Genomic DNA, 18121 nt, shown 5'->3' on the forward strand with positions numbered 1-18121 from the left:
TCTTTTGACTTCTTGTCAGGGTGATAGGGAAAATTGTGGGTTAACTGCCTCTGGTCAGCTTCCTCTTAATGAGCTGTGGGTGTGTGCATGAGATGTTGGCATAATTCTGTATTTGTCAAAGGCTACAGCCAACCTGATTCTCATAAATAGGCACACTACACTGAGAAGATAGTTAGTTTCAAGCTATAGGCAAAGCATCTACCATATGTGCCTAGGGGCCAGCCATGCAATTTTTGTATATTTTATAATTTTTCAGTGATTTTAACTTGTGTAAAAAGTTTAAATGATTTTAACTTTTGACAGAAATGGATGCGTAATGTAATCCATCTCCTTGTTGCAAGGGCTTGATAAATATAACCACTTTTTCTTAGCGTTCCACATTTTGTTTTGCCATAGCTTCAATGTTGCCATCTAAAGGCAAGGACGGAAAAACTATATAAAAGATTACTGCACCTTTAATTTCCTCCCTGCCACAGATTCTAGCAGAAATCTACAATGACTTATGTTAATTTGGGAAACTATTGACAATAACTGGACAGTTGTATGAAGCACATTTATTTGCAGATACAAATATATACAGTACTTGCATTCTCGCCTTTCTTTAACTCGCATTGTAGTTCTTGTGTTAAAAAAAAGAAAAGAAATCTATATTATTATCATCACTGCATTGTTGTCAAATAGCTCGCAAGGTAAGAACTGGAGAGGACTGTTTTATACCTTTTGTATCCTGTGCATGTGGCGAATTAACTTCACTATCAGTTCCAATATATAGCCTACCAACATTCACCCTTCATTGACCTTTCCTTCTTCTATCCTCTTATTTTGTCTCTCCTTTATTTAATGACTGAGTTTCACAGTCCAAATATCTTTGTCAGTTAAGATAACCGTTCTCTGTCACCATCTCAGTTGTAAATGAGAACTTATTCTCAACTGGCCTACCTGGTTAAATAAAGGGTGAAATAAAAAAAATAAACAGCCGTTCCATTCTTTCCAACCAGAATTCACAATCCTTATCAAGTCTCACTGAGTCTTTATGAATGAGATCAGATCCACAGACAAAAATATACAATGTGGATGGGTGGGTCTGTCAATACTAGTCAATGTCAATTGAGACCCATCTATTCAGATGGTATGGAGTGCGCAGAATCATTCTGGGCTAACAGCGCGGAAAACAGAAAAGAGAAAATGACTCTTGCGGTTCAGCGGTTGTCAGTCAATCAATCATCACTGTCAATCATCGTCGTCCTCTTCCGAGGAGGAGCGCATCATGCCTCCGCTATCGTTGCGGTAACAGCGGGCCAGGAGGCGGAGTTGCTCCAGGGACTCCTGGAAGTCGGGCAGCTCAGGCCCCTGGGAGAGGAAGCTGGGGGCGATGCGGCGGGGGTCCAGGGTGCTGGCACCGCGGTGCAGCTCTGACAGCCACGGGCCCAGGGCCGGAGAAGACTGCAGGGAGGTGAGCACGGGGAGGGAGGAGACCACACAGGACCGCTCTGTGTGGAAGAGAGGATAGGAAGAGGGAGATAAGGTTAGAGGTATAGACCTGACAATAATGGGAGAGACTGTTGGATACAAGCATAGTGAGGCATGAAAATAGAATAGACTTATTTAGGGATTGTGAGGCAGAGATCTGAAGTGAAGTGACTGACAGGGAGTGAGCGGGGAAGGGTAGAATATGCATATACAATCACCTGTGTAGCCAGATAAAATGGCTTTTACTATTACTATTTATTAATACTGCACAATTTAAAAACACTTGCCCCCTAATCCCCCCTTCCCAGATACATGTGTAAATATTGCACTAAAAATCATGCCTTCCTATATTATACTTCTGCAAAAATTATATATTCTACTGAGCCATTTACTTTATGTTCGTATTCTTATATTTTATTCTTGTTGTTGCATTGCCGAGAAGGAACCTGCAAGTAAGCATTTCATTGGATGGTGTATACCATGTGTATCCTGAACATACGACTAATAAAACTTGATAACAGAAACATAGACTGAGTCAGAGAGACAAACATTGAAAATAACTTGACAGAGTGAGACAGCGCAGTTAGATAAATGGACCAGAAATGCCAGAGAAACATTAGGATTAGATTTACTCACTGTTTGGGGGAGGGGCTTGACTCTGCAGAAAGCCCTGTGGACCCAAGGATTGGCTGAATATCTGTGGGAAGGGCGGGGTCAGCTTACTGGGGCTGGATACAAGCTGGACCGAACTGCACAGGGAGAATGAGGAAATGGTCAATTGTGATTTTCATGGTTTAAACAGCAGGATTGGTTTGGTCTATCAAACTACTACAGTCGTGTGTGTGTTGAATCCGTCCATGTGGCCATGTCTCTAAGCCTGCCTATGTGAGTGTGTGACATTGTCAGTGCATGAGTGGAAGTGTGTGTGTGTGTGTGTGTGTGTGTGTGTGTGTGTGTGTGTGTGTGTGTGTGTGTGTGTGTGTGTGTGTGTGTGTGTGTGTGTGTGTGTGTGAGAAAACGGGTGCTATTGAGTATGCAAGAATGACACTCACAAAGGCGTAGCGGGGTAGTGAGCATTGATGTAGGAGGCTAGCACCTCTTCCCCACAGTCAAGGCTATGCAGCTGGGTGGGCGGCTGCATCCCTGGTCTCAGCTGGCTGCAGATGGGACCGCAACGTTACAGCAATGCACATTAACACCAGAGCAACGTTTCCACACACCTTCAGAACCATTAAAAACATCTGCAAATTTGTCAACTCAACCTTTGACTAACGCTGACAGGATAACTTATCTGATATAAATGCGGAGTGATATTGGGAGTTTTGTATCTAAAACCCTATGAGTTGGAATACCCAGATGTACACAGACCTACATGCCCCAAAAATACACTTGCAGTTGACAGAGTAACATAACAGTAACATAACAGCCATGTTTTGTCTCACCTGACCAGACTCTGCCCCTCTAAACCCTTGAGGGTCACTGATTGGCCGAAGCAGTGGCCATCGCCCAGCTCGGGGCAAGCCGATAGGGGTTTCCACGGCAACACATCGGCGCAGTCACCCAGGGCGTCGGGGAGAGAGCTGCCTTGCGTCATCGGAAAGGGGAGGGCTCCGTACGCAGCCACCACCTGAGGAAAAACATCTCGGCCATGTTAATTAAATCAAAAACCAAATGAAACTTTATTTGTCACATGCGCCGAATACAGCAATAGCTTACTGTGAAATGCTTACTTACAAGCCCTCAACCAACAGTGCAATTCAAGAAGAGTTAAGAAAATACTTACCAAATAGACTAAAGTAAAAAATAATAATTGGGCGAGACGTTATTAGGCACCAAACGGAAGAAAACAGACTGAAACAGGGAGGAACTACACAGACTTGGCCAACAAGAAATGTTTTCAAATGATTTTTTGTTGTGTGCCCACTAATCAATATGACCCTGGTCTCACACACACTGTAAATCTGTTAAATGTATAGTAGGCTGTGGGGAAGACATAATGATTATCTTGTGCCCTGGACATTCCCTTCTAAATGTTATTTGAGGAGGACAACTGAAGCCAACCAGAGCTGCAGTCTAGCTTGAGCTGTTATTTTAGTCATACCTGTAAACCTTTCAGACCTTTCACAGGTTATTTAACCAGGTTAGTGTCATTGGGAAGAAGGGGAAAAAATTCTGACATAAGAGATAGCAGTAGGGTTAGCATTGTAAATAGCTTGATTTTAAACTAATGCATTCAAAGAAAGCACCCAACTCTCACCTTTCTCCCGGACACTGCCAGTGCGTCTGCAAACTCCCACATGGGGGTGCTGTTGTTCCTCAGCCTATAAGGGACAGTAAGGGAGTCCAGGGCCAGAGCCAGCACAGAGCTGGAGTGGTACCACAGTGAGGGCTGGAGACCGAAAAGACAGTGAGTGATGGGAATAGACAGAGAAACACACACATATTTCTGGGGTTGTAGGACATCGATGCTAACAGTGCTAAAAATAACTGTTAGCATCCTCTCAAGCAACGGTGGGGGAGAGCGATGTCAATCATTTGCACTACAGCTCAATCAAGTCTATATATTTTCAGCGACAGAACGAATAAATGAGTACCAAAATGTGGGAATAGACAGATGATAGATGGGAAAAGAGGGTGGCGTCTGTCTGACTCACGTCGTAGTTGAGGTGGGGGAAGGAGGGGGGTTGGGCGGGCCGTCTGCCCAGCCCGCCCTTCAGGGTCAAAGGGCAGAAGAACGAGCTGTTATTGGCCATGTGGACCATGCCTAAGGAGTAGTTCAACAGGTGATAGAGCTCCTTCATCGGGGTCTGAGGAAAGCAACAGAAGAACAATGTCATAGGACTTTATTCACAACACAATTGATGTGCATGAAACAATTACTATGATATGGACAAAACCAGATTATAGTCATTAAATCAGTAGCAAATTGTGAAATAAAAACAAAATCACAGATCTCAGCTGAACTCTGAATTACATTTCTATCTACAATTTACAGCGAATAAAACCCATGGCATTACATGGCAAAGAACACCTGGGTCATGTTCATTAGGCACCAAACGGAAGAAAACTGACAAACAGGGAGGGACTACCTGGACTTGGCCAATAAGAAATGCTAATTGTCCATTGAGTGCCCTAATGAACATGACACTGTTGAAGAAAACAGTGCTTACTGATGAACTGCCTGAAAACACACTGCCAAAAACCTCCCTCTTGTCACTCACTGTGTCTGGGTGACTAACAGGTGCGAGCCCCCAGGTAAGGATGCCCCGTCCCCCATAGGAGTCCTGCAGCATCTCGGTGACCTTTGAACCCAGGCCAGAGAAGCCATCAGCCAGGTCACAGAGCACCTGGAACCCCTGGGAGGGAGAGGGATGGCAGAAGGAAGAGCAGGAGAAAGAGAAAGGAGAGATGACAAACAGATTCAATCAGCCATTCGAGGAGTGATTGTACCGAATGGGGCCTTTAGAATGAACAAAGTATGTTTGGATGGATATGGATATTTTTGGTATTCGAGACATGTAGTTTTCCAGGACCAGGGTTTGTGATAACCCCTATTGGAGAGTCATGGTAAAGGATCACCAGTCAGTTACCTGTAGGTAGTCACATTCCTCTATGAAGAAGTGTAGTCTGTCCTCCAGATCCTCCAGCACTGAGCCATGAAGCAGAGCCTCCCCCTGGCCAAACGTTTCCAGGCGGTGGGCCTCCCTGTAGAACACAATGACAAAACAAAGTCATTTTCCTGAGAAATCCAAGTTAGTTCTGCTGTAGCGTATGGGAAAAGCACTCCGTGTGAAATAATTGGAGTAGACCTAGCCACATAATAGGACTGGATGTACACTAAGAAAGGCACTGCGAGTAATGTACTGTAGTGTGTGACCTTAATCATTTTTCAGGTTCATATCTGTTCAACAACTCATCAACCAAACTTTGGAACTGGTAGGGACAGCTCAGGGCTTCATGCCCTCTTATCCCGCTTTTCAGTTTCCAATTGAGGTTTTGGGTTGGGCAAGGGTGCATCATAGTTAACCTTTTCTTGTCATCTTCAACTTGACTTTTATTAAAACAAACTATTTGGTTTAAAATATGTAAAGAATAAAAAAGACAGTCAAATAAAGAGGGGGTGGGGTTGGATATAGGATACGAACCCGGGTAAAGGTTTCATTTTTTGGGTTGGGAATGAGATACGGAGAACTGCATCTTTGGCTGTTACTATTTGACTGTATGTGCCTATGGTGATGCTCTCACCCGTCATGGTTGTACTCGTGGATGACAGAGATTGTGCGGGGGTGCAGGTGGATCCTCAAGAAGTCCGACCATACCCTCACACTGCCCTCCAGTCGATAGCCCCTCTGAGCGCGCTCCAAGCGGCTGTTCACCGTCTCCATGGCTAAAGCCCCTACTCAGGAAACACGGATCGATGAAAAGGAAGTGTGTGTGAGTGACCGAGCGGCTTGTTTCTCGGTCTGATCCTCTTTTAGCCCATTCTGGACATACAGGTTCACACACAATAGTTTGCTAACATATAAATCATATTAAATATTGATTAAATGTCATCTTGGAAATTATACTTTAAAAGGAAGCCCTTACCTGAACAGTGAGGCACTAGAGTTGGGTCAAAATCAACCTCAGCCAATATCTCCCCCTTCTGGACATAAAAATAACTGTCATAACAAGACACTTGAATGAGAGCCTTTTCGAACACGACTTATGCCTGGTCCAAGAACAACTCCAATTTCCTTGCCCTGGGCCCAAACCCTTTGGTGATTGAATAACTGCAAGTATTGGGCAGGTGTAAGTAATATGGTGACGGCTCTACCTAGCCTTTCAACAGGCTTCAGCGAGTTTCGGCAATATTGCTTACACCTATCTCGTTCCTTCAGACATGCAATCGGGCTAATGCCAGGTGTACACTACACAACTTTCAAAATCCTGACGTCGCTGAGCCTCTCACATTAAATTACCGTATTTCCTGTATGTTTTTGTCTTGCCAACGTAGTGGTGCGCACACTCAACGATCTGGCACAGACGGGTTGTCACACACTACAAGATTCTTCACTTGGTCATGAAGATTCTCCATACCACCATGCTGTCTTGCGAAAAAACAATGATGTGATTAGATTGTGTAGCTAGAATGAGCTGTGGCTCAAAGCAGCCTCAAACGTTTTCAGTCAGATATTCACGCTTGCCATAGAGTTGACATTTCTAGCAAACATGTTGAATTGAGAGCTGTAACAATTTGGCACTTTTGCTTTGGTTAAAGCCAAGTACAAAGGCATACTAGTAGTACTCATTGCTCCTGCACGAGTGAACACATTCTGGGTGATGCAAAATAACGTTGCCATTTCACTGGCGAGCTCTCATTGGCTATTGCTGCTCACCGTTCTCAAAACTTGACGTTGCACATCTTACATCACAAGAGAATTCCAGATTTTGTGCTGATAAAATTAAACGTTTGAAAAGATCACGACGTTTGGGACTGCTCACAGACGGGATTGGTAGCGTCTCTGACACGCTCACAGTAAATGAGCGTCGGTGATGGCCGTGCACTCCAAATAGGCAACATGGGGATTTTGTCTCCGATCTCAAAAACTTGTATGGGACAGCCAAATCGGGGACAAAATTGATAAGTGTACACCCGGCTTAAAGGTTTAAAGGCTAGGAGTTGTTTTTGGACTATCCTGTTTAAAAAGCCTTCATTCTTTGGGTTTAAAGGGAGAGAAGTAGTATACTTGGTGTTTGTGTCATACTCACGTCTAGCTTGTCCAGGTCTAGGAGAAAGGAGTTCTTTGTTGGCAGGCTCTCTTTGTGCACCATTACATTGCCCTCCCTGCAAAGAGAAGTAATTTACTTCATACACATAAACAAGGTTTGAGGGAAACACACACACAGACAGACAAATGCACGCACACACACTTACCATGTAATAGCAGTGGGATCCTTCCCAGTCTCATAGAGGCTCCCCTCCTGTCTCAGTGTCTGAAGGCTACCTATATAATGGCAATGGACACAGAGGATGTTGATTCAGTATTTAAATGTAGCCAACCTTGTTGTTCAATCTATATCTACCACTGTAGCCACAGTAGCTATCCTTACTCCAATGACATGCATTGTCCATTTGTCACCGTCAAACCTAAAGATGTACACTGTAATTGTGGCAAACTTTGTAAAACCTTCAACATGACATGTTTACTCAATCTGTGAACTCTAAGTGACATTCAGCAAACCATTTGTGTGAAATTTCAAGGAAGCGGTTAAGTGCTTCAGAACATTTCGGCAACATGGTGCCCTTATGAATGATGCACTGCAGGTTACCAAGGGTTGGTTACCTTTAAGGTCCATGGCGATCAGGCGGGGGGTGTAGGTAATATGACCCCCAAAGGTTTGCCCCTCTCTGAAGAGAACATCATTCTGGAGCTCACCTGGGGGTGCATCTGGGTCATAGGTCAGTGAGGCATCCTGATGCAATACAAACAGGGAGAGAATAAAATGTATCTTAATAGTGGCATAAGATGCAGTCAAGATTTACATACATAACATATGATTTGCCTTAAAATATTTGCTATGTATACTGTGTCAACTCATACAAAGACAAATGGTAATTCAATGTGTCACCTTCCATGGTGCAAAGGGAGGTGCACTGAGCACCAATTGACAATGTTTATGAAGACAGACAATAAACAGCCCACACTACAACAGCAGGTCCCGACACCATAAACAAACCATCTCTGCCTACAAAGACATAGTTAGCAGCAAAGACATAGTTAGCAGGCTAGCTATCTCGAACGTTAAATCACGTCTTTTTTTCCTGAGATTTAAAAATGACTCCTGGGTTTTTCCTCGTTGTTACCTAGCTAGCTACAGTACATGGATTATTTTATCTAGTTACTTTTGCTCTAGCGGTATAACGTTAGATGGCTGTGCAATATTTGTCGATGGTTGTTGCAGTAAAATGTGGGCCACACCCTCGCCTCGCTCCCTTTTGCTGCACCTCTCACCCTCTGTGCACCAAAACACCACTCTTCTCCGCATTGTTAGCCTGGCTATTTCAGTTTGAATGTACGATAACTAGGGTCATGCTAGCTAACTACAGTAACTAGTTATTTCAGAATAGTAGTGGCTAGCTAACCAGCTAACTTAGCCACGTACTGCACCAGTTGTTAACTAAAATAGTAGCTAGATAGCTAGCTTGCCAACTACAACTTTTAAAACACATGCATGTTATATGCAGAAACCGCTAACTTTAGCCCGTATCAACCTGTAAATTCCACCAATGTGTGCCAACGAAGTTTGAATAGTGCCCGAGTTGAAGAGTGACGATTTCTCTACACAGGCTACCCATCGTGACGTCTATAAATTAATACAAAAAATATCACAAATGCATAAATCTGTTAATTTCAGAATATTCTTTTAGAAGAAGAAATGTGACGCTCCATCATGGCAGGAAAACATGACAACAGAGTTATGGTTCACTCTAACCGTGTGTGCATCGTTCAGAGGGAGCCCACCCTTGATGAAGGCCTTAGCGTCTACTATTGGTTAATAAGAAGTACACGAACGAATATGATTGGCTCTTTAAAACGTTTTTCAAAAAGTGGATAGGGTTCGGTTTCACTGCGCCGAGGAGGCACACGTGCAGCGCACAGCGCTCTGATAGGAGCGCGGTGAGAAAGCAGCCTCTTTATTGGCCTGTTGATTGTAGACAAAGACCCTGTTCAGTAGACTGTCTAATGTTGGCCTACCTGCGATTTATGAAAATAAAATATGATGGGTAGCCTATATTTACCACGAGAGGATGCATCTTCACCGATTAAAATGAATAAAATAATTTCTAAAGATTACCAGATGGGTTTAACATGGTATATAGACAAAAATGTGTTTAACAAACTCTCTCTATCAATGTTATATCTGTGGTTTTGAGCTCGTCAGATTGTAGTCCTAAAACCCGGAAATAAATTACTTCTGGTTGGCTGGGTTCAGCCATACCTATGGGAAAACAATCGGGTTTTGGGATAAACGTCGAAAATAAGGTCTGAGGTTAACACAGGCTTAGGAGATCGTATACGTTTTGTTCTATGATATAATATCAGCCAGTTAATATGACCATTAATAATTATGAACCCTTTATATGTTTTAAAAATATATATAAATGCCTCAAAATTCACAAAACGTGACGTTATCTGATAAAGATTATCTCATGGAACAAAACGTATAGAAACCCCTAACCCTGTGTTTAACACACACCATATTTTCGGCGTTTATCCCAAAACCTTAGCAAAACGCCATTCATTTCCCCATAAGCGTTACCATGTTAAACCATGGCAGAGTTAGTGCCTACAAAAAACGCCATTACTATTTTTCTCTGGCATTGTAGAAAACGTAATCGTGGACAGAGTTGTCACATGATACTGTGTTTGCAACTACAAAAATGTCCCGCGGTGCTTTACCTTGACACACCTGTGAAACAACCCACCCCTACTTAAGTTTCACTTTACGACCTAGTTTGACAAACACTGGGACAAGTTAACGTATTTACTTGATTAAAACATCATATTTGAATCTCATGGAACAGCAGTAGCCTAGACATCAGGTAAGTCAGTCTAACTACAATTAGGCTACAGGGTTCAAAGTTCCTTATGTCTTGATGTTTTCACTATGGATTTGGTCTAGTATCGTTTGACCAGACTCGCAAAGCAAGATTTTACGACAACATTCCTTCTCTGTAACGCTCTCTGTTTCTGCACTGCATTACAAATTGATATAAAGTAGGCTAATACTTCTTTCTTTACCTTTATCAACTGTATCTAATAATATAAAACAATATATCTCTTTCTGAGTGCAGTGGGCATAAGAATGTTGCTAATTCCCACTTTGCACAGGAAAAGTTCACTTCCTTCCATTTAAAAGATTAAAGTTCAATACTCACTGACTCACAGCTTATTAGCTTATCAAATAGATTGATTTGTAGTCACAAAGTAATACATAAACAGTTTTATTGCTCTTGCCTTTCAGGTGAATCAGTGGGACTTGCCCTTATGAGAATGTTTTGTACCAACTTGTTTTATGGAATATCATTTGAAATGTTGAAACACAATGGTAAATAGTCACTTTGCAGACAGACAGACGGGCCAATAATTGCACTCACAACACATAGCCCCTAGACATGAATATCATACAGACCGAGACAGGCAGAGAAACAGTGATGTCAGAGCACCTGACTTTAAACCCAGAGCCAGATGAAGAACGAGCTGGAGGGCCTTCTACAACCAGTAGATCTGCTGCTACAGGACCTCAAACACCTGGATCGGAACAACAGGGCCTAGAGCACAGGAGGATGGAAGGAGAAAAGGGGGAAGAGGATGAGGAGGAGGCAACCAGCTCAGCTACCTTTGAGCCTAGCACTTTGCTATGGCTGGGAGACAAAGGGATGGTGCGAGAGGGAGAGAAAGGAAGTGTAGCGTCTGAGAGCAAGGGAACTGAAGGGGAGGAGAGGGAGATAGGGAGCCAAGAGCTTCTGGAGGGACAGGAGAGACAGCAGGAGAGTGAGCGAAAGGCAAAATGGAGAGAAAGCATGCCAGAGGGAGAGAGATGGACAGAGGTGGAGGGAGGCCAAGATGAGAAAAGGGATGGTTCGCTTGCAGATGATGAAGATGAGGAGGAAGGCCAAGTCAATTGGATGCCAGAAAAGACTATGCAGGTCTTCACTCCGACAGTGATAGTGCGTCCATCTAGCAAATGGGAGGAGTTCCCACACGAAAATAACTACTATGAGGAAATGGACACTGAGAAGAGTTATTTCTTAGAGCCCCAGACACATACAGGCCCACCAGTATACTACTACCCACAATGGACAGAGGAGCGGGACAACTACACACGTATGTACCAGTGCCGGACCAAAACCATTTATGTCAATTGGGGTCAGTTCAATTTCAATTCTAATCAGTTCAGGGATTGAAGGGCATTACTATGAAACAAATATTTGTCATTATGTAGATTTTTTTTAAATACAAATAATTTATGGTACTTTTTTTTTTTTTATCTGATCCGTTCCCCCTGAAGCTAGGACAGCAGATTCCCTGTTCCCTGCCCATCTTCTGAAAACATCTGAAACCCTACCTCAAAGAGTGTTTAAATTAATTCTACAGCGCAACCCTTTTTTTTCTTCTTTTAAGTCTTAATTTGTTTTTATTATAATACTACTTTTTTGTTTTTATTTAAACAATTTTCTCCTATTTGGCTCTAATTAATTGAACCCAGATTCCTCTGTTATTTAGATATGTGTTGCGGTGATGTTCTGAAACTTGGCCTGGGCATTGGTGCTGCAGCTGTTCTATTCCCTCTACTCGTGTGGGGCGGCTATGCCCTCTTGCCCTTTGATGCCCCGCCACTGGACAGCGCCCCTCTCAGGCTGGTGTACACACTGCGCTGCTCCTTCTTTGCTGTCATACCCATCATTCTAGGTAAGACTGGACTATTAGGGTAGGGCCGCGATATGATGTTGTTGCCTATCAGCCATTTAATAGACTCATAACGTGTGTTACTTCTTGCTCTTGGCAATGCTAATGGTTTAATAAAGAAAATTGAACTCGCATGTATGCATTCCTTTGCTGTTCCTCACTTTTTTTGTCTTATTCAACCTCTGGGAGGGAAACAATCATCCTCTCCCCCTACCTCTATCCCCATCCCTTGCACTGTCCCCCTTCCCTCCTCTCCCCTCCCAGGTGTGCTGGTGCAGGGGGTGGCGCGGCTGCACTACGGCGCCTTAACGCCCCTCTACGAGGGCAAGGTGGGGGAGGAGAGCCGGGAGATGGCGGTGCACCGGCACTACGTGGTTGACTCGCTCTCCCTCTTCCTGCTCTACTTCCTGCAACTGGCCGTTATGGCCACCTACATCAGCCAGGACCTGCTCAAGATGGTGCCCCTGCTCACCATCATCTTTGCCTTTGGCAGGTGTGTGAAATATATGTTCTCAACAAGGGCCATGGCTTGTGGAGGGATAGGTAATACTGCTTCGTGGATGCAAAATGGGTTGTGTTCGTGCAGATGGGTAGTAGCATTCCCTTATCACTGATCCATACTTTCAGTCAACATTGTTATCCTTATATTTTCGAACCTTTTTATATCATGTTTGTAAACTCTTGATACGTTCTCTGTATATTATCTCCATGTTCTCTGACCCATAGAATTATCTGGTATTCGTTTTTTGTTCTGCGTCGCCTTTTGGAGATTTGAATTAGTCTCGGCAGACTGGAATTTTGATGTTTTCTGTTAGCAGGAAGTATCTTCAAATTACTATGTAGTCTACCTTAAGTTTAGACTGGGGCAATATGACAGCGGTTACTAATATTCACTGAATATGGGCGAGTTTGTTTTAACATGGCCGGTGCCCTGGGTGGGCAGAGTTGGTTCTTAAGTGAAATCTCCACCCACCCGGGCCATGCAAAATGTCTCTTCATGTCTCTTCTTCTATAGACTGAACTACTGGGTTCGTGTGACCCAATTGGCTGATCTTGTTGTGATCTCTCACCCTACAGGCTGATCTACTGGGTGTGTGTGACCCTAGGCAGCAGTGTGAGGGGGTTGGGCTTCGGCCTCTCCTTCCTGCCCATACTGGTCATGCTGGGCGCCAACCTCTACTTTGTGTGCTCGTCACTCAGTGAAGGGGCTGTCTTTGATGTGGCCCCGCCCACCACTGCTCCACCTCCCCGGCAGAGTTGGTGGGGCTAAGGAGGAAGAGGAGTAGATACGCCCAATCCTGAAGCCTAGATGGACCCCCAATCCCTAGACACTTGTGTAGATCTGATAAGGATAAATTACATGGGAATATGTCCACTTTGCTTTCTGATAGACCAGGGGCATGCTCAGTAGGCAAACATTGTGCAACCTTGCAAATAGAAATGTATTCCTTACTCTATGTCAGAGATGCAAGTGTGTTCACAATATAACACACATTCCCCTACTGAGGTTTGTTTGAAATGTTGTTGGTACCCATTCAGCTCTACACAACTGTCATGGTGTTGATTTGGAAGGAGAGAGGGGGGAAGAATCAATCAAGTTCATCAGCTTGGATTTCACCTTCATCTGAAACATTGGATTGCATTTGCAGTGGTTGATGGTAAAATACAATGACTTGAGGCTAGCAACCCCATAGAAGTTGCTTGTAATTGAAGGATCGTGTGCCATACGCCCTATGGGACTCCCAATCACGGGGGTCTTCCAAGTTTACATTTATGAAGACTTGAATGCAACTTTGCTGGAGTATAAACCTAGTGCAGAGTTGACCATTTTTTTAAGAAGAAAAAAAGTGGTGTCAAACAGGCTAGAAACCCATAACAAGGAATAACAAAATATATTTAACTGAAGTAACCAAATACAATTACCAATGGTGTGAGTGGTTGCGTGCATAGATGTGATAATGAGGGGTGTTGAATGGTACCCAAACAAAATGGCCACAAAAATGCTACAACCAAAATCCAACAGTGTTGTCTGCATGGAGTCTCCTGAATGGGGAAGAGGTGTGTCCCATTTCGCTGACAACCCTCCCGGCTTTGCCCACCGACATCCTAATAAGGAAAACGAGAAAGAATACGGCTGGGAGGGTTGTCACAGCGGATATAATTGTTTTCATTTCATTTCCAAATTTGTACAGCATTTAATACTCCCAATGGATGGGAATGAAGTGTAATTTAATGACTACATGCAATATGTGCCTTGTCTGTACAGTACCATAAAAAGCAATGAACAATCAGTACATTGTTTGTATATGGCAGCCAGCTGATATTGTTGTATTCCTTTTGGACATTGTCGTTCAATATGTTTACACTCATAATGGAATGATGTTTCTCAAAGCACCTAATATTCCTGAGTTGTGTCATGACATCATGAAGCCAAGGGATGAAATGAGGATTGACAGCCAGCTCAAAAGATGACAAGATCCCTTCACTCAATTTGTCTATTTAATATATAAAATACGGTAAAACATACGCAAAAAGGTTAAGGGACTTGGATACTTTGGTACAACAAACACTTTTGTAAAAGCGGTATAGAATTTTAATAACATCAGTGCATACATTGTATATGAAAATATACACAAAATGTATATCGTTCTCAAAAACAAAAATAACCTTTACAACGAAAACCCAAAGCAGACTAACCGAGCACAATATATTAGCTATCATTTGTTTTTCTTACGCTACATTTTTTACGAGGTTTTCTTACTCATTTGTGATGCATTGTGATTTTTTAAAAATGTAACGAGCAATTATTTGTTTTGTATAATCCCAGGCATTTACATTTCCAAATTCGGTTAATTGCTAATTACAGTCCCCCCCCCCCCCCGCACATAAATAAATGTTCATATCTTAATCAATATTGCAGCATTTAACTGGTATTTTCCTTCATTGCATTTGCTGTCACAATAACTGATTGTGCAATTTTAGCCAGTTTCAAGAAAGGAAGCCAGTTTCACTTATGTATATAAGGTCGATTAAATAAAAGGTTGAATATCCTACACAAAATACCAAAAAAATATAAGCTCCATAATAATAGAATATTAATAAAAGACAATGGAACTGTCACCAGCACAAATAAACACTTGAAAAATAGTAAGATCTAGAAAACATTTTACACAAGAAAAAAAGGGTGCAGGTTTTTCATTTAACATTATAGATTGTCTTCAGACTACATTGCTAGATTGGACAGAGAACCTTTTGTACATGAGTGGCCTGCAAGTGTCAGGGTATTAAAACCAAATCAGTGTGGTGTCAAATGTCTCAAACCAGAGGGACCTCTCCCTCAGACTGAGGTGGGCCTGACTACACAAAAGTTCAGATAGAAATGTAGCGTGTAGAAAAGAAAACCCTTTGTCATAAAGAATTGGGCATGGATGTCTGTTCTAGACATTACATTTCTATCTGCAACGTTGCACCCCACTAGAAAGGTCACTGGTGCCAGCCATACGCACTGAACCCTGGGATACTCTGAGCAGGCAATGAAACTAAATCTGTGTTGCATAATGTACAGTAGATACATTTATAGAAATCAACACCGCCTTCTTACATTGTGTTAAATAGGACAACTCCATTAGACGTAGCTCACGGCAGAGTGTGAAGCATTTGAAAACATGATTTCATATGAATGATTAAAATGTGATTTCAAAAATTGGCAAATTACTTTAAATAAAGTAGCATTCGTTTTCGCTCAGCCTAACAGTGTATACTGTAGTTTACGAAGTCTGATCCTTTTAAGACAAAATACCATGATTCAATGCAATTGTACTAGTTTAATAGTACAATCCATTTTATTTCTATAATTTGTTATAGTGGTCTATCACTTGACTTTGATTATTGGGGATTGGGTTCAGAGCGTGAGGCCAAAGGACATGTTGACGCCGCAGCCAAGCAGGCCTCAAGAGTGAGACAGAAAGTGCACACCATCAACACTAGCATTATATAGGTTACTGAAACAAACTTCTCGGCTACTGCGGCAGGACTCCTGCATCGTAGCTCGAAACATATCACAATCACACTCATATGCAAACAGATCCACTGAGAATGAACACATTGCTTGTTTTAGGGATACCTAGCGAAGTCTATGCAAATATATTCATATGTACACACATCTGTATTGAAAAGCCTACTGCTTTGCTGCCAACTGAAGCTATAGAAATATAGAATATGTATTTTTCCATTCTGCTGAAACAGCTCTTTTGAAACATTGCAAAGAGCTGCAGAAAGCTAAGGGAACATCAAAATGCTTTTGTATAATGGGTGATTGTATACAAAGTCTTACTCTTAATTCCCCAAAACTACAGTTCAACAGTTCTAACCTTTATGAATGTGTCCAAAATGCCAAGACCAAATACTTCCTTAAAAGAGAGCAACCAGAAGTCCAAAAACAAACTTTAAATATGCATTGCATTGGGGTCTTCTACTAGTAGAATGAGCCTTAAGAAGTCCTGTGACACACATCTCAGAATCTAGCCTAAATTCTGGTGCAACAAAGATTGCAAAAATTCCTTCAGAATCAGAAAGGAAACACAGGTGACGACACAACATACATCTGAGCATAGAGATATTGAGAGCAGAATCAAAGTCAGTGTTTTCTTTACTGTTTCATGGAGGTGGTCAGTCATAATAACTGAACAATATTCTTCAGTGTCCCTGTACTGCGTCTGAGGCATTTGGCATTTAGGAAAAGAGGTTGATATCGGCACTCTGGCAAGATGCTCGATTTGGCCTTGGCTGACAGTGCCAGTTGACCACAGAGTGCCACCTGAGGCTTTGGCTGGGGTGTTGGAAATTGGTGGCAGCGGCGGGATCCATTCCTGTGTATCCCTGACCGACCGGACATCCTGTTTGCCCGTCTGGGGTCTCTTCGCTCAGTGCCACTGATGAAGCTGAGCCAGCAATCTTTGCAAGCAGCGCTCGTCAAAACAGTCATTCCCAAAGTGCATTTTGAAGGGGTGCTTTCTGAAGCAGACAGTGCTAATTATATCTAACAACAGAACTGAAGAGTCAACAGGGCAGAAAGTCCCACGGTGAAAACTAGCACTTGTGTCAAGCAAACACAGCAAAAGCCTTCCGTCGTACTGTTAACGATAGTCGTGCTCAAATTAAAATACGTGACGTGTCGACTAACGTCTCTAGATTCACTTTTACGTCTTGTATAAACAGCAATGAGCAGTCAAAACATTTAGGAGAATATGTTCTATTTTAAATCCATCCATTATCTTATCATCCTGATAGCGCAAGTGTTAATTCCCACAAAACACACAAACTCAATTTGAGCGGGACAGCATCGAGATTCTTTGAGCCCCCATATTCACTGCGCGGCCCAATACAAAATCCAACAGCACACTATAGCATCCTCCCCTCAGGTGGAGCACAAGCCCATACATTTCTGTCTCTGCTTTGAGTCCTGGGGAGCTGGGTAGGTGGAGGTAAATTCTTTGGATGGAGGCAGGGAAGAGGGGGTTGTGTGGGGGTGGCAAATGGCAGGTGGCGGCGGGGGGGTGTTCTGTGTTTGTGGTGCTTCAGGGGTCGATGATGTTGGCGCCATGGCCTCTATGTGACCCACGCGTCGAGTCTCATGCGTTTTATGTTGGCTCCCTCCTGCTCCGCCTCATTCTGGGCCCGCAGGAGCTCCACCGAGGGGCTGAATTCGGGGGGCAGGGAACGGCCAGGGTTGCCCATGTTGCCCGCTGCACTTCCGCCAATGCCTCCTCCTCCTCTGCCGCCTGCCGCAGGGTCGTCGCGGTCGTTGCCCTCGTAGGAGCTGCCGTTGCTGCTGAGGCTATCGGCGGGGGAACGGCCGGTTGGGGGCTCCAGGCACAGCAGGGAACCAGGGTATTGTGGCGGGGGCGCGGCCGCCTGGACGCCCCCCCCGGAGGAGGACGGCGGGGGGCACGGGGAGCGGCGGTCTCGGCCAGGCGAGATGGGCTCAGACTTGATGCTCATGTTGGAGTTGGTGTTGACAGTCAGCATGGTGCCCTGAGGTATGTGCCCCACCGGCCTGAGCGTCAGAGAGGGAGTGATAAGTACAGGAGAGGGGAGGGGAAAGATGGACAAAGATTAAGCACAGAGATGGAAATTAAGAGAAAGAGAAGGAAAACAGGACGGGTGAGTTTCACTTGACAATTACAATATATTGCAAT

The 18121-nt window shown here is 43.4% G+C and overlaps 3 protein-coding genes across 9 annotated transcripts in view; 1 reads left to right on the forward strand and 2 right to left on the reverse strand.

Annotated features, from left to right (window-relative positions):
* Positions 1-534: 534 nt before the first annotated feature.
* Positions 535-8992, reverse strand: msto1 (misato mitochondrial distribution and morphology regulator 1). 3 transcript variants are annotated; one of them, XM_071373845.1, is made up of 14 exons: positions 8947-8992; positions 7797-7926; positions 7388-7457; positions 7222-7297; positions 6058-6115; positions 5716-5866; positions 5061-5175; positions 4692-4826; positions 4125-4277; positions 3728-3859; positions 2913-3097; positions 2523-2627; positions 2107-2219; positions 535-1490 (listed from the first exon to the last, which is right to left on the reverse strand). In XM_071373845.1, exons 2-14 carry the CDS (start codon positions 7807-7809, stop codon positions 1231-1233), a joined length of 1566 nt encoding a protein of 521 aa, XP_071229946.1. In that variant the 5' UTR covers positions 7810-7926; positions 8947-8992; the 3' UTR covers positions 535-1230. The 3 variants fall into 3 exon arrangements, with proteins under 3 accessions (XP_071229946.1, XP_071229945.1, XP_071229947.1); XM_071373844.1 differs by having other exon boundaries at positions 8726-8955; XM_071373846.1 differs by lacking the exons at positions 7222-7297; positions 7388-7457; positions 7797-7926; positions 8947-8992 and adding an exon at positions 6432-6503 and having other exon boundaries at positions 821-1490.
* An 867-nt stretch (positions 8993-9859) lies between these two features.
* Positions 9860-14215, forward strand: LOC139558609 (transmembrane protein 79-like). The gene is made up of 5 exons (XM_071373838.1): positions 9860-10057; positions 10480-11342; positions 11742-11927; positions 12189-12417; positions 13002-14215. The coding sequence occupies exons 2-5, from the start codon at positions 10631-10633 to the stop codon at positions 13192-13194; spliced, it is 1320 nt and encodes a 439-aa protein (XP_071229939.1). The 5' UTR covers positions 9860-10057; positions 10480-10630; the 3' UTR covers positions 13195-14215.
* A 190-nt stretch (positions 14216-14405) lies between these two features.
* The window catches only part of LOC139558608 (myocyte-specific enhancer factor 2D homolog), a 33682-nt gene continuing 29966 nt past the window's right edge, over positions 14406-18121 (reverse strand). For all 5 annotated transcript variants that reach the window (XM_071373836.1, XM_071373835.1, XM_071373832.1 and 2 more), the window contains one exon: positions 14406-17979. In XM_071373836.1, the coding sequence (XP_071229937.1) occupies positions 17532-17979 (448 nt within the window). In that variant the 3' untranslated portion in view covers positions 14406-17531. The remainder of the gene's footprint in view (positions 17980-18121) is intronic.

Source organism: Salvelinus alpinus, chromosome 29 (assembly GCF_045679555.1).
Source record: "Salvelinus alpinus chromosome 29, SLU_Salpinus.1, whole genome shotgun sequence".
NCBI classification, from domain to species: Eukaryota; Metazoa; Chordata; class Actinopteri; order Salmoniformes; family Salmonidae; genus Salvelinus; species Salvelinus alpinus.

Coding starts and splice junctions, on each gene's coding strand:
- msto1 (XM_071373844.1), bottom strand. CDS start 8,809: ATGGGTAGCCTGTGTAGAGAAATCGTCACTCTTCAACTCGGGCACTAT. Junction 7,458..7,796: donor GATCGCCATGGACCTTAAAG/GTAACCAACCCT, acceptor GCCATTATATAG/GTAGCCTTCAGACACTGAGA. Junction 2,628..2,912: donor GAGGGGCAGAGTCTGGTCAG/GTGAGACAAAAC, acceptor TCCCATCTGCAG/CCAGCTGAGACCAGGGATGC.
- LOC139558609 (XM_071373838.1), top strand. CDS start 10,631: ATGAATATCATACAGACCGAGACAGGCAGAGAAACAGTGATGTCAGAG. Junction 11,343..11,741: donor GGAGCGGGACAACTACACAC/GTATGTACCAGT, acceptor TCTGTTATTTAG/ATATGTGTTGCGGTGATGTT. Junction 11,928..12,188: donor TGTCATACCCATCATTCTAG/GTAAGACTGGAC, acceptor CTCCCCTCCCAG/GTGTGCTGGTGCAGGGGGTG.